This window comes from Staurois parvus, unplaced genomic scaffold, assembly GCF_062004578.1.
Source record: "Staurois parvus isolate SC_StPar_1 unplaced genomic scaffold, SC_StPar_1.0 ptg000193l, whole genome shotgun sequence".
Classification (NCBI taxonomy): domain Eukaryota; kingdom Metazoa; phylum Chordata; class Amphibia; order Anura; family Ranidae; genus Staurois; species Staurois parvus.
In genome coordinates, this window is record NW_028317989.1 from 446,011 (window position 1) to 466,349 (window position 20,339).

The following is a 20,339-nucleotide window of genomic DNA, read 5'->3' on the forward strand; positions in this document are numbered from 1 at the left end:
GAGGCTCAACCCTTAGACTCTATCATGATTCAGCTCAAAACTTATTCAACCTTACCAACTATGTAACTCAAGGGGATAGTGGAATCTTGAAGTACCCTGAATTCGTTAGAACTCTGCGAGAAGAGGAAGCTATGCCGGAGAACAAAAAGAAGATTACAAGATCAGAACCTGTTGACGGAGTCAGGGTGGCTAATGCAGTCTTTTGCAACCCAGAGATAGAGCTTTTGAAAACTCAGATGACCCAACTAATGGAGATGATGACTCTGGTGACCAAAATTGTCACATTGCCTAAAAAGAGTGTTCCAGGACTCAATCAGTCTTCAAGCTCTAAGGCTGTTCATGCTGAGAAGCCGGAAAATCAAGCGATTTGCATCAATGGAGGAATGGGACACTACAGATGAGTATGCACAAGCCCACAGTAGTCTGAAAGCCAGAACCAAGAGCGAACCAGGTGCCCATCTCCAACAGCCAGCTCCAATTATAAACAAACAAAGAATCGACAGTGAGACTCTCTTTGACTTTGGGTATGCAGCCCCAGAAGGAAAATGCACACCAATCTCTTAGAACTCTATTGAGACACCAGCAAAAACGGCAGCCAACCATGAAAGGGGTGCAAATACAGACCACAGGACTTGGTGGCCCTGCTGCTCCAAGCAAATTCCTGACAAGTTAGTAGGGCCTTCCCCCATTGTACCACTTCAAGTAAAAAGTATCTGCACGAAGACCCTTCTGGACACAAGGGCACAAGTGACCCTGCTGTATCAGAACTTCTGCAACTAACACTTTAAGCATCTACCCCTACAAAAGTCAGAAGAGCTGGAAATTTAGGGTCTTGGAACCCAGAATTTTCCCTATGATTTGTATCTACTGATCAAGTCTGCTTTTGACTCTCCCTTGGTTGGGCAATTGAGACATTCAACACATTAGTCATCTTGTGCCCTCATCCACCTACAGTTCCCTATTAGTAGGAACAAACACTGATCTCATCAGGAAATTACTCACTCCCACTGTCTTCAAGCATGAAACAGCGACCGAAAGTATACACTCCATGGTACAACAAGTGAATCTGCACATGCTTCAGGAACAGAAAGCCCCAGTGGAAGGAGTGGATACGTTGTGGTGACTAGACAGAGATGAGAAAATACTGCAGCCAGGGGAAGTCGCATATCTAAGAGCTTAAGTTAGGTTCAACTGGGATCAGCCAGGGCACTTTGATGACCTTGATGCCGATTCTCAGGGAAATATCAAGATAGTGTAGTTGATTCCTGAAGTAGTGTTGACTAGGGCCTTAAAAGGAAATCTTGGCAAGTTTCCTGTTAGTGTTCGCAGCATTACTAACTCTCCAGTGAAGTTACGGGCCCGAATGCTATTAAACCCAGCTACTCTAGTTTCACGATCTGATCTGGTGGGAGGAGCAGCAGAAAAAAATCCCATTATAAAGATTCTGCTTGCAGAATACCCCACTTTCACCCAAATGATAGGGAGAGAACCCTACACCATCTCTTGAGATGGCAAAACATGTTGTTCAAACAGGACATTGATGGGGAATGTGCAAAGGGTGCTCAACACAGAAGTTGTCTTTAGGAAGACCAGTGGACTAATCAGTGTGAGCAGGCTTTCTGTCAGCTGAAGAAGAGCTTAACTAAAGCCCCTTCACTAGCCTATGCTGATCCAACCTAATCCTACAAACTATATGTCGATACCAGTCAAGACTCATTAGGTAAGGTGTTGTATCAAGAGCTTGATACTTACGACCAGTTGCATATGTGAGCAGAAGTCTTACCCCTGCTGAGAATAAATATCCCCCACACAACTTAGAGTTCTTGGCCTTAAAGTGGGCAGTGGTGGATAAACTGAAAGAGTACTTGTATGGCGCAGACTTTCTGGTCAAAACTGACAATAACCCACTAACATATGTTCTTAAAACAGCCAAGTTGGATGAAACCAGTCATAGGTGGTTGGCCGCCCCATCGGGGTTCTGCTTCAGCCTAAAGTATCAGGGGTCGGGAAAAGAGATGCTGATGCACTGTCTAGAAGACCTTATGACCCTGAGACTCCTCCAGAAGAATAAACACAACTAACATCAGAAGGGATACAAGCCTTGTGCCAAGGAGTAGAGCACTGGGCCAAAGAAGCAGCAGGGGCTTAAGCCATTGGAGTCTCAGTTGCAGGGGTCCCAAAGTACTGCTGTGACCTTTCCCAAGTAAGGGACGAAGACCTGCCTAGGCTCTCAAAGAAAGACTTTAAGAAAGATCGGATAAATGGGCCAAAGTCCAGATCTGCTGCTAACAAACTCTCCAAAAGAAGCACATCTGGTTCATAAGAAACAGAATCAATTACAGCTACATGAATGTCTGTATTACTGAAAAGGCCCCTTGCACGATCTGCTTGAAAAACAAAGAAAGACTGTGCTGGCTGCTTTGCATTATGATCATGGCCATTTAGGTGTTGAAAGAACTTTCAGATTAGTAAGAGACCACTTCTACTGGCCCCACATGTGGTCTGAAACCAAAGTATACTGTCGCTCCTGCGTACGATGCATACAGAGAAAGACTTTACCCACCAGAGCCTCCCAATGGGCCATCTCCAAAGTCAAGGACCGAGGAAGTTGTGTTGTATTAAGTTTCTGGGCTTGGAAGCTGATTTGAGTGGACAAGGGAATGTACTGGTTGTGACTGACCACTTCACCAGGTATATCCAGGCTTCTAAAGTGGTCAAAGGTCTGGTAGAGAAGTTCTTCGACCATTATGGCCTGCCTCAATGTATCCACTCTGACCATGAATAGACTGCTAGACTTTTTAGATATGCTCGGGACTCTCCCTGATGAGAGTAAACAACACTGGAGCAGGCATATCTCAGCAGTCGTACATGCCTATGACAGCATAGAGAATGATGCCATAGGGTACTCCCCCTATATGCTCATGTTCAGGAGAGAAGTCCAACTAACCATTAACCTGGTGTTTGGCAAGTCCCTAGACTAGATGTCTGTGAAATCTGGCAGGGGTTTTGTAGATTGCCTAAGAAAGAATCTGAAGACAATGTATGAGCAGGCTTGGGTGGCTTCAGAAATTACAGAGCAGCTAAACAAAAGAAACTTCAATCAGAGAGTGAGGGTGCAGGTGATTGAGTGTTGCTGAGGAATCTGTGTGTTCCCAGGAAGCCTCAGCTAGCTGACCAGTGAAAATCCTGGCCCTCTATTATCTGTAAGCAGTTTCCCACATTGCTGGTATACTACATCTGCCCAGAAGAAAGAACAAGCCCAACTGCATTCTGAGAGCTGACTCAGGACATCCCAAACACACAGAGATTCCTGTGGGACAGTTCCTACGATTGCATAGTTTTTGCAATAAGGAGGAATATTTCAATAGAGAGGTGACACAGTGAGGGATCACTTTTTACAGAGAGGTTATCCAGTGCCCATGATAGATCGTGCTGTGGGTATAGCTAACAATACTGACAGGAACAACTTATTAATAACAAAGGAGAGGTGTAGTTCCAGACAGGGACCACCAGTTTTCTCCACTGCTTTCAGCCTAGAGTTTGGGAGGATCAAAAGGATCATTGAGAGCTATCTTCCCATACTTAATACTTGGTCACTTGATAAACTCCCATGGCTTTAACTACTTGCCAACCGCAGATAGCCGAATGACAGCTACACTTCGGCCGGCCAGTCAGTTCCGGGAGGGCGTCATATGACGTCCTCCCAGAAAACGCTCTCCTGCGCGTCCCTGGGGGCGTGCACCTGGCGATCTCCGTGATCACTGTGTCCTATGGACACAGCTGATCACATGATGTGGTAAAAGGCCAATCACAGCGGCCTTTTACCACGTGATCAGTCGTGTCCAATGACACGCTGATCACCAGGAAATGCAATTGCTGGTTCTCGGCTGCACTTTCCTCACGCTGTCAGAGCGTGAGGAAAGTACTGCCGAGAACCGGCAGTTGTCAGAGCAGGGATCGGCACTGATCATCAGGGCACTGATGATCAGTGCCCTGATGATCGGTGCCCAGCAGTGCCACACACCAGTTCTGCCCACCTGTGCCCAGCAGTGCACCTACCTGTGCCTAGCAGTGCACCCACATGTGCCCAGCAGTGCCACCCAGCAGTGCCACACACCTGTGCCTAGAAGTGCTACCTACCTGTGCCCAGCAGTGCCACCCACCTGTGCCCACCAGTGCCACCCACCAGTGCCCATCAGCACAGCCCAGCAGTGCTGCTAGTCAGTGCCATCAGTCAGTGCCCAGCGGTTGTGCCAGTCAGTGCCCAGCAGTTGCGCCAGTCAATGCCTAGCAGTGCTGCCAGTCAGCGCCCAGCAGTGATGCCAGTCAGTGCCACCTATCAGTGCTGTCTATCAGTACCCATCATCAGTGCCACCTATCAGTGCCACCTATCCGTGACACCTCATTAGTGCTGCCTATCAGTGCCGCCTATCCATGCCACCTCATTAATGCTGCCTATCAGTGCCGCCTATCAGTGCCCTTCAGTGCTGCCTTTCAGTGCCCATCAGTGCTGCTTATCAGTGCCACCTATCAGTGCCCATCAGTGCTGCCTCATCAACGCACATCAGTGAAGGAGAAAAATTACCTGTTTGAAAAATTTTATAATAGAAACAAAGAAACTTTTTTTTTTCAAATGTTTTTTTGTTTATAGCACAAAAAGTAAAGTGCCCAGCAGTGATTAAATACCACCAAAAGAAAGCTCTATTTGTGAGAAAAAAATGATAAAAATTTCATATGGGTACAATCTTGCATGACCGCGCAATTGTCAATTAAAGTGCGACAGCACTGAAAGCTGAAAATTGGCCTGGTAAAGAAGGGGGTATAAGTGCCCAGTAGGCAAGTGATTAAGTACCATCTCTATACTGATGACACACAAATCTATCTTTCTACTCCTCACCTCACCCCTTCAGTCTCCACTCGCATTACTAACCTACTAAGCAACATATCGGCATGGATGTCACTCCACTTCCTCAAACTCAATCTTTCCAAAACAGAGCTCATACTATTCCCTCCAGCCCGTGCCCCCTCCCCTGACTTCTCCATCAAGATCAATAATACAATCATCAGTCCCTCCCCTCATGCCAGGGTACTAGGTGTAATCCTAGACTCCCATCTGTCCTTTCAGTCCCAAATCCAATCACTGTCCAAATCTTGTAGACTTCAATTCTGCAACATCTCCAAGATACGCCCGTTCCTAACCTCTGAAGCCACTAAGCAATTTATTCACTCCCTTGTTATCTCTCGCCTTGACAATTGTAACTACCTCCTCACTGGCCCACAAAATCGCAGGCTATCCCCTCTTCAGTCTATCATGAATGCTGCTGCCAGACTCATCCACCTTACTAACCATTCCATATCTGCCATACCTCTCTGCCAATCCCTCCACTGGCTTCCCATTGCCCAACGAATAAAATTCAAAACATTAACAATAACATATAAAGCCATTTATAACTCTGCTCTAAATGACATCACCAATCTCTTCTCCAAATATCACCCAAACCGACCTCTCTGCCAGTGTGGGCTCACTCCCAAGCAGCCCTGTCTGCATCCATTGACACCATTGACCTGCCCCCAGCTGGCTCGGCTCGACCAATGGCTCTTGCTGCCATCAATCTGCAAAGGGAGGAGGGAGCCAGTGCCGCTGCTCTCATGCACATCTTTGGATCAGATTGGGCTCAGGAAAGTATAAGGGAGGACTGGAGGGGATCCTGTAGCACAGAAGGTTTTTCACCTTCATGCATAGACTGCATAGAACCACTTTAAATTTGCTTTTAGTTGTTTATCCAGGTTAATCTAAGTTATGGAGATTATATGTTGTCTGACACAAAGATTACTTGTGGGAGGGAGTTTGTAGTTAAGTGATTGGCTAGAAACAGAGAGCTATTTAGGTAGGACACTGTGCTGCAGTGTTTTCTGTGCTCTCAATGGATTTCAGTTTAATGGGTTAACACTACCTTGTCTTCATCCACCAGCAAGCAGAAGGAGCCCAGAAGCCTGGACCGTCAGCTGGCTGAGCCTCTCGTAGAGCTGCTGAGAGCCCAAGACAGCCTTTTCCACCCCCTTCACTGCCCAGCGTACCAGTGAGTGCTGGAGAGGCAGAGCAGAGGGCCGGTTTTGACAGTCACTGCTCTTTCCTCAGAGTGGAGGGGAGAACTGAGCGATCAATGGTGTTTGATCACTCAGTTCTCAGTGCAGAACTGGGGGGGGATTGCAGACGCAGCATTGGATTCAATGCTATATCCACCTAGGTAATTTTCTTTGTAATGCCCATACTTCTCTTTTAAAGTGGTTCTAAGGGAAAAATCCTTCTGTGCAGCGCCGCCCCCTTATACTTAACTGAGCCCTATCTCGATCCAGTGCTGTGCACAAGACTAGCTCTCTCAGCTCTCTCTCCTCACTAGACAGAGAGGCAGCAGTGGGAACCATTGGCTCCTGTAGCTGTGAATCACAGCCAGTGAGGAAGGAATGGGGGAGGGTGAGCTGCGCTCTGTGTGTCAATGAAAACACAGAGTGCAGCTCAGGATTGAGTCTGCACCAGTGCCCCCATAGCAAAGGGCCTGAGAAGAGGAGGATTGGACTGCTCTGTGCTAAACCATTGCAGAGAGCAGGTAAGTATGATACATTTGTTATTGAAAAAAATATCCTTTAGAATCACTTTAACTGCTTCCTGACTGCCCTATAGCAGAAATATTGCTACAGGGCAGCACGGGTGTGCAAAATCATGTATATATACTGTGCGTGATTTTGCAATCCTGTGTAGGGGGAGTGCATGCCCTATTCGCGGCCACGGCTGTCAATCACCGGGTCCCGGCCGGTAATTACTCGCCGGCGCCCAGTGATTTCTGAAGATCTCCGACGGGGAGGAGAACTGTTCGTTTACTAACAGTTCTCCTCCCTGTCAGCTCGGGCACACTGCTTTGGATGGCTGTGCACAGCACAGTCATCCAGAGCAGTGTGATTACAGTGATGCACACAGACACCGTCCCCTAGTAAAACACTCCCTGCACACAGTTAACCCTTCGGCCGCCCCTCATGTTAACCCCTTCCTGCCCAGTGCCATTAGTACAGTGTCAGTGTTTTTTTTAGCACTGATCACTGTATTGCTGTCACTGGAGATGTCAGTGACACCAAGTCAGTTCCCCCCAGTGTCAGAATGTCCGCCACAGTCCCACTATAAGTTGCTGATTGCCGCCATTACTACTAAAAATAAATAAAAAAAAAAAATCCCAGTATATATACGGCCATTTGTATATGTTATAACTTTCACATAAATCAATTAATTTATACGTATTGGGATTTTTTTTAGCAAAGACATGCTTTTTGGTTTAAATTTATGACGAAATTTAATTTTTTTTTACTTTTTTTTACTGGACATGTTTAATAGCAAAAAGTAAAAAATATTTTTTTTTTCTCAAAATTGTCGGTCTTTCTTTTTACAGCGCAAAAAATACAAAAACGCAGAGGTGAACAAATACCACCGAAAGAAAGCTCAATTTGTGGGGAAGAAAAGGTTGTAAATTTCATTTGGGTGCAGTGTTGCATGACTGCACAATTGTCAGTTAAAGTAACGTAGCGCTGTAACGCAAAAAATGGTCTTGTCAGGAAGAGGGGTAAATCCTCAGGAGGGCAAGTGGTTAAACTATATAGAAATGCTCTGACACTGCTTACTGGGTCCTCTAAGCCTGATAGCAAGTACATCAACTGTGTACATTGGGATTATGTGATACTGCCAAACACAAGCTCAAGGTTGCCAGGTTGCTATTGCCTTCTTGTCTTTTGGGAGATTTCCTCAAACTTCCTGTTCCAGTAAAAACAGCAAGTTTTGACATCTCTTTAACAGGAAAACAGCAGCAATAAAACCCCTCTTTTTTTTAAGCAAAGTGGCGAAATGTAAATTCTCTATCATGTTTTATTATTGTCTGTGTTCTTGTAAGAGCAAGTCCCCTTACTTTCTCTCTGGCTGTTAATTTGTCACAGTGGCAAGAAGTGATGGGAATTCTGCCCAACAGGGCTATAGACAGCAATAAAAATCTGGCAGAGATTCTAGCCTTCTCTACTCTATTTAAACTTTTTAAAAAGTTTTAACTGCAGGCAGATCCCTCATTTAACAAAGACCTTGCATGAAGATGCAAGGTCTGCTATTTTGCTAGCCTTGTCACTTATGAATACAAATTACATGTTGAAACCCAAAAAAAATTAAAATAAAATGTGCTGGTATTTGGGGTCTTCAGCTTTCCCAGAATCCTGTGAGAATGCTAAATGTTTTTAACTTCGCTTAGGAAAATGTTTTAGAGGCTGGGGTGTAAGATAAGTGTGTGTGGGGGGGGGGTGTTACCTTTTTCTCCTATTGTTTATACTTTTTTGGATTTCAATACATGGTTATATAGTCAGATTGGAAAAAAGACCATCAAGTTGAACAAGGAGAAAAATTAGTAAGTAAAGAAATGAATCAAGAGCTCTAAACCCAGAGTTGATCTAGAGGAAGGTCAAAAAACATTACCCCAGGGGTTTCCCATCTTTGGCACTCCAGTGACAGGAGATATTTAGGCTGTTAGCCAAGGTTGTTTCAACAGGAAAAAAATCCTTCCTGATCTCTTTAGACAATTGGATATTCTTTGGATCAATATGCTATTTCTTAAAAATGGCCAGTTACTGTATATTCTTTGCATTTAGAAACACATCCAGTCTACTTTTAAAGCAATCTACTATAACTGTCTCCTCAGGAAGTATATTCCACATTTTCACAGTTTTTCCTGCATTTAATAAGCAATTTTCATTCTGAGGGCTAGCAAGTAAACCCCTCATTTAAGGTCCAATCTAGCACTGTACCTGAGAGCAGCAGCACTGTCTGCTCTCTTTCTCTCTCTCCTCACAGATTGATAGCAGTGGAAGCGTGTGTGTGTGTGTGGGGGGGGGGGGGGGTGCTTGGTTGCAAGTTCAGCTGTCTGTGTCTATGGACACAGGCAGCACAGCTCAGGATCAAGCTCGGAGATGTGCCATGGCAGAAAACGGATTCCAATGTTGGCAAACCAAGCAGAGCAGGAGCCAGGAGCACTGATGGGGGACACAAAAAGAGGACATTCAGGGCTGCTCTGTGCGCAGAGCAGGTGAGTATAACATTTGTTATAAAAAAAATAGGTTTAGAATCACTTTAATACATGTTGGATTATGTAAGAAAGAGGTGGTAGAAGAGGAAGAACAAATGGTGCTTAGAGAGTGCCAGACTATTCTCACCTTCAGTACACGAAGTGTTGGGTGTACCCTCTCCATTGTTGGGGGTAGATGCACTGCAGTCTGTGCACACTGGGCAGCCTGGTACTGTAGAGTGTTACACACAGCCCTATGTGATCCACGGGTCTCCTCCTTCACAATCACTCCTCCTGATTCATATCCTCCTATTCTGCGGTCTGGGACCATGCTGTGTGGGTATCCATACAGGGCACTAGAGGGATAGCCCTCCGAAGGCAGGTATTGATATGTGCCTTTCACACGTTCCTGCGTAAGAGGAAATACATCAGACAAAAGTTCTTCTCCTGTATCAATGTATGTGGACAAATCCACGGAGGTCTCAGGATCACAGAGATTACTCCCTACAATCTCTCCTTGGGCTGCTCCAAGGCGGGCAGGATAACTTGAGCTTGGGCCTCGTTTCTCAAACTCATAATAACTGTTCTGAGACATTGTCTGGGCTATGGCTTTCTTCTTCCAGGTGATTTTGTTTCTGTCCAGCCCGCTTCACAACATAAATGTCTTCTGTTGGCAAAGTTCTCCTTATTCTGTTGGCTAATCGCTATCTTCTTTATTTTATCAGCATAAGACAGCTAGGAAGACAGGAGAATTTGGTTACAGAATTTCCTCTAACACACATGTATTATTGTGTCATCTTTTGTGTTACTGGTTAAATCTAGAAAACATGGAGTAAGGGGAAGGGGAGGTGACACAACAGCAACTACACAGGTTACAGATAAGATCTTTTTTTTCTACTGTGATTATAAATCATCACATACCTGATTGTAAGCTATATGTCCACTTTCCAGGGGGTCCATTGTTATACAGGAGAGCTCCTGATTTTGCATTCATGATTCAAAGGGTGCATTGCCTTTATATAGTATTAAAAACATTACCATTGGTTCCTGTCTCATAACTGAGAGACATACAGTGTTCAGTTTCAACATCAGGGGTTTCCCATCTTTGGCACTCCAGTGACAGGAGATATTTAGGCTGTTAGCCAAATTCTTTGTATCAATGACTAAGGCAGATTCAGAAAAGAATACATATATTGTCAATTAGCCTTCGCTATTGACAATTCCCAAACGTCATACCTACAGCCTAAACAGCCAGTACTTGAAATCCAATTTTGTAACTGATAGTTGTTAAAATAGCCAGGAGTGAAAAAAAAGATTCACCACTTGTGTTGTAGATACCTTTACCGCTACATACCAGTCAAAACTGCTTTCAAGCAGAACCTCCAGTTCTAGATTCTACAAATCACCCATAAAATTTGGAGGTTATAATAATCTGAAATCTGATGCTAGCTTGAATTTCAGCTGACTCCTGCTGAATCAGATGAAATTCGGGCTGTGTGTGGCCCTGTTGGCACTGCCTAGCTTTAAAAAATTGAATTGAAAAACTAAAAGGGTGAAAAATTGACAGTCAAAATGTGACTGCATCAAATCAGATGCTGTCACTGTTTGGGTGCTTAGGCAGCTGCCGCTGTAGCGTCTGCTAGAATACAATAGCCTGCAGTATGAATTTCGTTACCCACGCTGTTTAGTGTGGAGGGAAGAATCTATTGATTTTCCCATGCTTGGCTAATGTATGGCTAGTTTTAGACCCTCACTTTCCTGTTCAAAAATTATTACACTAGGGAGTTGATTTACTAAAACTGGAGTGTGCAAAATCTTGTGTAGCTGTGCTTGGTAACCAATTTGTTTCTAACTTCACTTTATTCAATTAAGCTTTGACCAAAAAAACCCTGAAAGCTGATTGGTTTCTATGCAGAACTGCACAAGATTTTGCACTCTCCAGTTTTATTAAATCAACCCCTAGGTGTCAACTCTGCTTCCTGACATACTGTAGGTCTATACTTTACTGGATATTTGAGAGATCCCTACATATCTGCCACAACCCGTGCATTTGATTTATTATTACCATGACTGCAGATACTTTAAATGTCATGTTGTATCAACAAACAGTGCCCCAACCCTTATTTTCCACTCCACAACCAATATATGCAATCCTTATTAGCCTGATTTGAAATGGAATTGGTGTGCAGGAAAGTATGTGGATTTAACACACGTACCATGGGAAACTCCCCCCCCCCAAAAGATAAAATAAAAAACTTTACCAACTGATCAATGAATATTCATGTAAAAAAAATAAAATATTTAAAATCATCTGAAATTCTCAAAAAAAACTTTCATCCAATCCTTGCCTGGTCCAATCCACCCAGGATGGACATTCTATAATAATATACTTCCCAGAGTTCAGCCAATTAACATTTTAATTGAATTGTTGTTATGCAAAATACTGCTCTGACATATTCGAAAACACTGTAATTCATAATGTGTACCGAATCTACTGCAACTGGATTTTTGTGAGAATTCTTAAACAATTTACAATTTCATTGAAGCCAGGAATTATAGTTTTTTCTGTACTTCTGGTACTCCATTCACAGAATACAAAGTGTTATGTGATTGGACAAAAGGAGGAGCGAACAAATGACTCTGAGGCTTGTGTGTATGAGAGCTGAAAGTCTCCTGTCGGAGTGCTGGAAGTTTAACAAAAGCTATACTTCCTGGCTTCAATGAAAATTGTAATTTGTAAATTGTAAAGAACATGCAGTGATCCAGGAGGTGGCAGGCACCTAGTAAGATTTAACTATTTCTAACCCAGCAGGTTTTTTAAAAATATATTTTTCCTTGAGTTCTCCTTTTTGTAATTCCTTTATTTATCCAAAAGTTACATAGTACAATATATGCAAGAATAAAGCATAGAAGGGTGTAAAGATAGCTAAATATCAAAAGCAGTGGCTAGACAACATAGTCTACTTATCAAAAATGAGCATATAAAAATAGATTTGAGTTCTCCTTTAAGCTACTAAGAGTTCAGTAGGTTTAACTATGAAATATGCATTTTCTCATTTATATTCAGTTAGTTTGTCTGAGATTGACTTCTGGAACTAACAGGTGAATGCCTGCTCCCTATAGTCTGGGCATTTCTGCCTGGAATGAATCTATTTCTACAAGATGATGTAAAGTTGGTGGTTTGAAGTGCATTTACCCTGGGCAGGCAGCTCACATAAACAGAAGGGCCACCAGGGGCAACTGAGGCCGCAAAACAGGCCAATCAACCCAATCGTATCTTCACAGTATTTACTATGCACATATGATGGTTGTGATGTACACAACAGTGGAAGCATACCTGCTGTTAATTCACTAAAGCCATGCTCCTGACAGACACATTCTTTGTTGCAACACATCTGAAAAAAATTAATTCTATTGTGTTATTTTCAGAGAGTAGAAGATTTTAGTTTGCTGGGCATATTTGTACCTATTTCTTTGAGATTTGGTAAGTTCACTCAAATTTTATGTTGTAGAATTAGACAGAAAATGGTGGGCTAAATAAAAAACTGTCTTTTACATCGTCTCCTGGGGACTTTGTTGTGATATTCATATTATAATTTCCAGTTCCTAGTTGAGCTATGTAAGAGGCTGTTGTTTCTGAACTGTATTACTATCCATTTCATTTTAGTGATGGAAAATCCACCAAAGGAAGCGTGACACCATATTTTGCCTTTATTATTACTAGGATTGGCAGACAGAAGTGGGACATCAGCAAATATTTTTTCAACAGACCATGATTTGAAAATGAATCAAGGATTCTGCTTGTTTTTTTTTTTGAGCAACAAGACATTTTCTTGTTGGCATACTTTTCATATATGTACTCCTTACTGTTTTTTGTGACTTTAAGGTAAATCTGTCATAAGAAAGATATGGAAGCTATCATTGCTCACCTCTATTAAAATGCTAGCTCTGTGACTGCCACGATGACTCTCTTCAAAGAACAGAGGTATACCGCTCAGGCAAACAGTCCAGATCAATCCACAACAGGTGAAGGCTCTGGCTCACCACCACACATGATGCAATAGGAAGAAGGGTCAGCCACACACAGGAGGATAGATGAATATAGTGTGTATTTATTAATCCATAGGACACACAAAACACCAGGACATGAATACAGGACCTGTTAACGCGTTTCTCATGATTTCGTGCTTAATCATGACAAAGAAAACAACAAAAGTGCTGTCTTATATATGTGTTAGTTCTGTTCTAATCAGCACTCCTAAATCCTGAGGATACGCCTACTAGTACATTGTAACGAAACATATAAAACCATTGTATCAAAAACAGTGATATCAGAGAACAAGGAAGGAAGAAAAGAAAAAGGAAAGCAAAGTGGAATAAAAAGAGAAACAAAGAAAGAGAAAAAGAATAATGAATAAAAATAATTATGAAAATTTTTTTTTTAAATAAAAAGTAAAATGAAATAACATACACAAACACAGATAATCCAGGATTCAGGAATGCTGATTAGGACAGGTGTTCTTTATTAACTAACAACTATATAAGACAGCACTTTTGTTGTTTTCTTTGTAATGATTAAGCATGAGATCGTGTGAAACGCGTTAACAGGTCCTGTATTCATGTCCTGGTGTTTTGTGTGTCCTATGGATCAATAAATATACAGTATATTCATCTATCCTCCGGTGTGCAGCTGACCCTTCTTCCTGTTGCAGGATGACTCTCTTACTTCAATAACTTGGGTCATTGACCATGAACAGATAAGGACTTCTACTGTACATCTTCATAAAGACCACACCAGGAATTTGAAACCATCCACCCTTGTAGTAGTGCCCCCCACACTGCAAGAGATAAATGCTTGTTATGTGTAGGCAGTACTGTACAGGCTGTGTTTTTGTTACCCTGTACCTCGCTCCAGCCAGCTCTGGTGATCCCCTTATTTCCCCAAAGTTCTTGTCTGTAAGTGCAGCCTTGGCATCTTCATGTACCTTACGCTGGTTACAAAGGTGGCTGTGGGAGACTGGTGGTAGTTCTGGAGGGATCCTGCTGGATCTTGAAATAAGGTAAGTGTTTACACCTTACTCCATCACCTCCAGATGAAACAAGCATGTTTCGTCTTTCTGGGGCTGGGCTTTAAACTTGCCAGGTATGTATGCTCCTTCTTGATCAAACACTCAGAAAGTATTGAAGCCAGTGGACCAGCATAACAGCCATACAAGTAGTATTTTCCAAATGTTTTTAGAAATAGTATCCTCCTAATGCCTTACTTTAAGTCATACATGTATATTTAGTCAAATCTATAGTGCAGTCAGGTTTGGTGGAATGCAGGGAAATTACATGCTGGACAAAGCTACAGGTTAACTTTAATGGCTCACTCCCCAGCAGCACATTCTTATCCTTTTCAAACAACCTGCCATTTTGATCAGCTGCCAGGAGCAAAGAAATTACCAGGTAATCATGGGTCTGCAGGATCATATAATGCCTCCATCTACGATGTGACAGCGATGGTGCTTGGTGTCTGGGGAGATTCTATAACCCTGTGCAAGGTACAACTTGAATGACTGGTAGCTTGCACATTGCAGCTTCTCCTGCTACTGACAGCTAAACAATGTGACGGGAGTGAAGGAAAGCTGAGTATTTACTAATGGGGAGGAGGAATTAAAGTAAACCTTTTTGTCCCCCATGAGCACAGCGCAGGTTCAATTTAACCCTTTTATTGCATAAAATATGTAAAAAAAAAAAAAAAGAATGACAGATTATTTCTAAATGTTCTCCTAATAGGCTTATTGATTTCTTCTATATATTTCTATACTAAACACCCACATATGAACTCGGTCTTTTAGGAGATACAGAATGTGGTAAGTGGCATCAGCAAGTGCAAGCCTGATATGAGCACTGTACCCACACTTCCTTTTGTGGTTAAAGAAAAACTCATCATCATTTCACCACAATATTTTCTTCTGAAGTTTTGTAAAAAAAAAAATGTATTTATTTTAAATTATGATAACATGAGAATATAGAGAGTTTGGGTGAAAACCAGGAGATTTTAGCAATTCTGTATTTTCGCTAAATACGTTTGGTAGGGTGAAATGAAAGGGTTTTTTGCACAATGAACTTCACAAAAATAGAGACAGTACAGAAATGAAGATCAAGTATACAAATACAAACCAAATACAAAGAACACTAAATGACATTGGAAACTAAATACTAAATGCGCTGAACAAAATAGCAGCTCAGTGAGTAAAATTGAGAGTTTCTGGGCATGCAAAATGTGAGCGAATGGTGAAATTGATCATTTTGTATTAACATCTATTCTGTTAAATTCACTCTGGGCAGGCCATCAAATTATACCTGTACAGCCAATTATTTCCTTTTTTTCCCTCTGCTATAAATTAAACTAATTGGAATGTGTCAGAAGTCTAAATACATGTTCACGTGTGTATGTATGTGCATAAACTGGAGAGAAAGCAGTACACGCAAGTTCTTTTTAAGAGGCTTTTATCCAACAAGCTCAAGTTGTGTTCATGGCTTGGCATGTCTTCTGGCTGTAACACTGTCTGCATGGGGTACAAAATGGAACTTTCTGGTGTAGTTGTCATTTCTTTTGTACTATGGAATGTTGCCCATTGAATTCATAAGCAATTACATTTGTTTGCGTTATGTTAGTAGATTTGTTGTTAGTTGTAATACTATTTTGATACTAATACAAGGGTTCTTCAAAAAGTTTCCACACTTTGTAATACATTTGTATAAAAGTGCAGAAAATGTTTGAAGACCCTTTGTATAATAAATGGCAAAACCAGAAAAAGAGCCTTTTTAATGTGGCAAATAGGCAATCAAATTGTACATATTTGCACAGGTCCACCATCTCAATTTCCAGCTGGTATATGTAAACAGAAATCTGCTGAAAGTCTGTGAATTAGTGGCAGTCGCACTATTGTTGCTAAGTGACATGATAGATCCATGGATGGCTTCTTCTTGTGAACAAGCCAGTGGTGATCCCTGGTCACTTCATATAATTAGTCATTGATGTCACCCAGGATCCACACTGACTTGTTTGCATACAGAGGTCAGTGTCAGTTTCGACAGGAGTAGTGGAAGGGTGGATTATTGATTGGAAGATCATTATGGGTCCGTATTGGTGTCCATGTGAATGACTTTGAATTTACATCATGGGATAATGTTACTTTTTTCAGTGAAATCCTTTTTTCACACTATTTAAAAAAGGTTCATGAAATAAAATGAATTAAAGACCTCTATCCAGGCATGCAGCATGGCTGGCCAGAAAAAGGATGGTTAGGTGCAGAGAGCATACGCTCCTCCTTTCTGAATGATATCAGACCACATGCCTTCAACACTGGGGTCGTACCGTGTAAGGGGGAAGGCTTTGCCACCCCTCCCCCTTACAGGGCACTTTGTTGCCAAGTTGAAAGGACAAGGGCATCATCCCCACATCCTGTCTCCCTAAAGGGATGTACGGGTCTGTAAGGGGGACTTAGCAGAATCTGGAAACCCCATTCAGAATAAGAAGCCATTTTCTGTATCAATGAGTTTGGGGCCCTTTTTTACTCAGAGTTACAATATAAATCCAAAATCAATCACATTGTCCAGCAATGTACATCCACGTCAATAACAATGAGCACGGGGGCTGTTACAATATGAAGTAACAATACAGCAGTTCATATAATAGTTCATATATTACGGCCAGAAGAAAAATGGAAATGATCCAATGATGTTCCAAATCACATTCAGTGAAATAAGGGAAAATAGTGAGGTTGTGCGCTTACCACAAGTACACACAATATAAGCATTGTATGCAATTCAACAGCAACCGGGCATCATGGTCTGGTCAACAGCCTGGGCACCATCTGGTCATATATGGACATCTCGGTCACAGGTACACCGCTGTCCAGGCCCCCTCCGGCTTTCAAATCCAAAACGCCACCTTGCAAAAGCTCATTAAAAAAACGAGCCGGGAGGCAAGAAAGCGCTAATAGTGAAGTACGTTTATTAAGAACACAAGACGTAAGCAAAGCAACCAGAACTCACATCGACAAAATATACATCCAGGCCCAAATAGATAGGCTCCCTGGTGGTTAGTGGTTCACTCAACATACACCGCATACAGATCCAGGTCCAATAGATAAAATGCTGGTGGCTAGTGGTATCATTAGTATAAAGCCATAGAGTATAGTGAGTAATAATGCAAATATACTCATCCAGGTCTGGTGAGGTTGTTCCCTGGTGGCTAGTGGGTCCCTAGTAGCAAAGGCGTCAATAGGGTGGATCCCCTAACATGTTTCGAGCTAAAGCTCGTTTTCAAAGGGGTGAACGAGCTTTAGCTCGAAACATGTTAGGGGATCCACCCTATTGACGCCTTTGCTACTAGGGACCCACTAGCCACCAGGGAACAACCTCACCAGACCTGGATGAGTATATTTGCATTATTACTCACTATACTCTATGGCTTTATACTAATGATACCACTAGCCACCAGGGTTTTATCTATTGGACCTGGATCTGTATGCGGTGTATGTTGAGTGAACCACTAACCACCAGGGAGCCTATCTATTTGGGCCTGGATGTATATTTTGTCGATGTGAGTTCTGGTTGCTTTGCTTACGTCTTGTGTTCTTAATAAACGTACTTCACTATTAGCGCTTTCTTGCCTCCCGGCTCGTTTTTTTAATGAGCTTATGCAAGGTGGCGTTTTGGATTTGAAAGCCGGAGGGGGCCTGGACAGCGTGTACCTGTGACCGAGATGTCCATATATGACCAGATGGTGCCCAGGCTGTTGACCAGACCATGATGCCCGGTTGCTGTTGAATTGCATACAATGCTTATATTGTGTGTACTTGTGGTAAGCGCACAACCTCACTATTTTCCCTTATTTCACTGAATGTGATTTGGAACATCATTGGATCATTTCCATTTTTCTTCTGGCCGTAATATATGAACTATTATATGAACTGCTGTATTGTTACTTCATATTATAACAGCCCCCGTGCCTGTTATGTGTTCTCTAGCGCTACATACCCCATTCATAGTTTACATTCCAAGGTATTGAGGATTACCTTGTATGTTAGCTGCTCACCTGATCTGTTTGCGCTCACTTACCCACCCTTTATATCAATAACAATGAGCGCCACCCGACGATGTTGACCCACTGCCACAAAGACTCGCCAACCAATGACGCTGCCCCGTCACTTCTAGCATTACAAATGACAGATCCCCGCTTACTTCTGTATGTAAACATGTCAGCAGGGAGGATGGGTGTTGACAGTAGCCAAATTCAACCTCCTCTAAATTACAGATTCCCACTGGCTTCTGATTGTAAGCAAACCAGCAGGAATCTGTCATTTAGTGATGGTAGTTCTACTGCGGCTAAATGGCAGATCCCTGACCAATTTTACTTTTTAAGGAGTACTTCACATTCCAGTTTAAGGCATCCCCAAAGCATGTTATTGAAAGAATTTGTATATTTATAATGTTGCCCTTTAGCTTCATTAAAAGACTCTAAAGTATTTTATTTTTTTTTGCATTGGTCCCCAAAGACGGTGCCCAGATACTTATATCTTTATTAATAAAAGCTTGCCTAATTAGCCTTGAAAAAAGGCAGAAAAATAGCAATATTTGGATGCTATAGATTTCAGTGTGGCTTCGTGTGAAGTTTGGTATTTGCAAACTTCCCGATAGGTTCAGCGAATGTGCAGCAAAACAAACTTTGCCAAGATCACTCACCACTAGTGACAAACGCATTAAATGGTCAGATTACCCGAAAGTGATATTTTATGAATAGAAAAGAGCTGTTTGGCTAAGCCAGCTCCAAGTTTCTTGTATATCTTGGACACTCTAACACAGTGGTCTCCAAACTGCGGCCCATGTGCTGAATGCTGCCCTTTGCTTCCCTATATATGGCCCTCGGAATACTATTCCTCCCACTAATACCAACAAGAAGGCACCATTTCTTCCACTGGCACCAACTATGGGGCATTTTTCCTTCCACTGACACCAATGGTGAGGCACAATTCCTCCCACTGATATAAACAATTAGGTACTATTCCTCCAACTAATACCAAGGAAGGGGCACTATTCCTCCCACTAATACCAAGGATGGGGCACTATTCCTCCAACTAATACTAAGGATGGAGCACTATTCCTTATACTAACGATGGGGCACTATTCATCCCACTGACACTAATGATGGGGCACTATTCCTCTCCCTGACAGCAATGATGGGGCACTATTCCTCCCCCTGACACCAATGATGAGGCACTTTTCCTCCCCCTGACACCAATGATGGGGTACTATTCCTCCCCCTGACACCAATGATGGAGCACTATTCCTCCCACTGACACTAATGATGGGGCACTATTCCTCCCCCTGACACCAATGATGGAGCACTATTCCTCCCCCTGACACCAATGATGGAGCACTATTCCTCCCAGTGTCACCAAACGATGGGGCACTATTCATCCCACTGACACCAATGATGGGGCAATATTCCTCCTACTAATACCAATGATGGGGCACTATTCCTCCAACTAATACCAATGACTGGACACTATTCTCCTTCCACTGACTACAAGCACGATGTCATTTTTTTTACTCCTACTGACGTTGGGACATTTTCTACTCCCACTGGGCACTCCGGCCCTCTTAAAGTCTGAAGGACAGTAAACCGGCCCTTTGTTTAGAAAGTTTGGAGGCCCCTGCTCTAACAGATAGTTCTGGCTGTGTTGCTTCAGTGTTTTGTCCACCCTTTTTATAGTTCCTCTTGTTTTTAATGATTAATCTCTTGTGAATTCCCAATAATTAAAAAAATTAAAACATTTAGCATGGGATCCCATTATACAGTAAAAGCCACTGCAGGTGTGCAGCTTCTGGTATATTTTGGATAATCCAACAGGTTGGATTGTTAACCTGGGGATCGTAGACCCCTAAGTGGCCTATGGATAAGTTTCAGAGGGTATGTGAGTGTCAGATAAAAAAATAACATTTACATTTACTATACAGTGCTCCCAATCAATGGTTTCCCATTAAAATAAATTAAAGAAAATACACCGTGTCACTGCTTATAGCGCCAATCACTAAGCATAGCTTGACTTGTTGTTGGTCCATGTTTACCATTTAAGTTTGTATCATCGTGCTCCGCACAACCACCATTGTGTGAAACTCCATAATAACAAGTACTAATTCTCATTTAGTAGTAGCAGTAGTAGTAGCAGTGGATTTGAGCAAAGTTAAAATTGTTTT

The 20,339-nt window shown here is 42.4% G+C and overlaps 1 protein-coding gene across 1 annotated transcript in view; it reads right to left on the reverse strand.

Moving 5' to 3' along the window:
- CEBPE (CCAAT enhancer binding protein epsilon) overlaps positions 1-20,339 on the reverse strand; it is a 36,380-nt gene that overhangs the window by 12,349 nt on the left and 3,692 nt on the right. The window contains exon 2 of the mRNA XM_089677862.1: positions 9,235-9,821. Within this exon, the coding sequence (XP_089533988.1) occupies positions 9,235-9,681 (447 nt within the window). The 5' untranslated portion in view covers positions 9,682-9,821. The remainder of the gene's footprint in view (positions 1-9,234; positions 9,822-20,339) is intronic.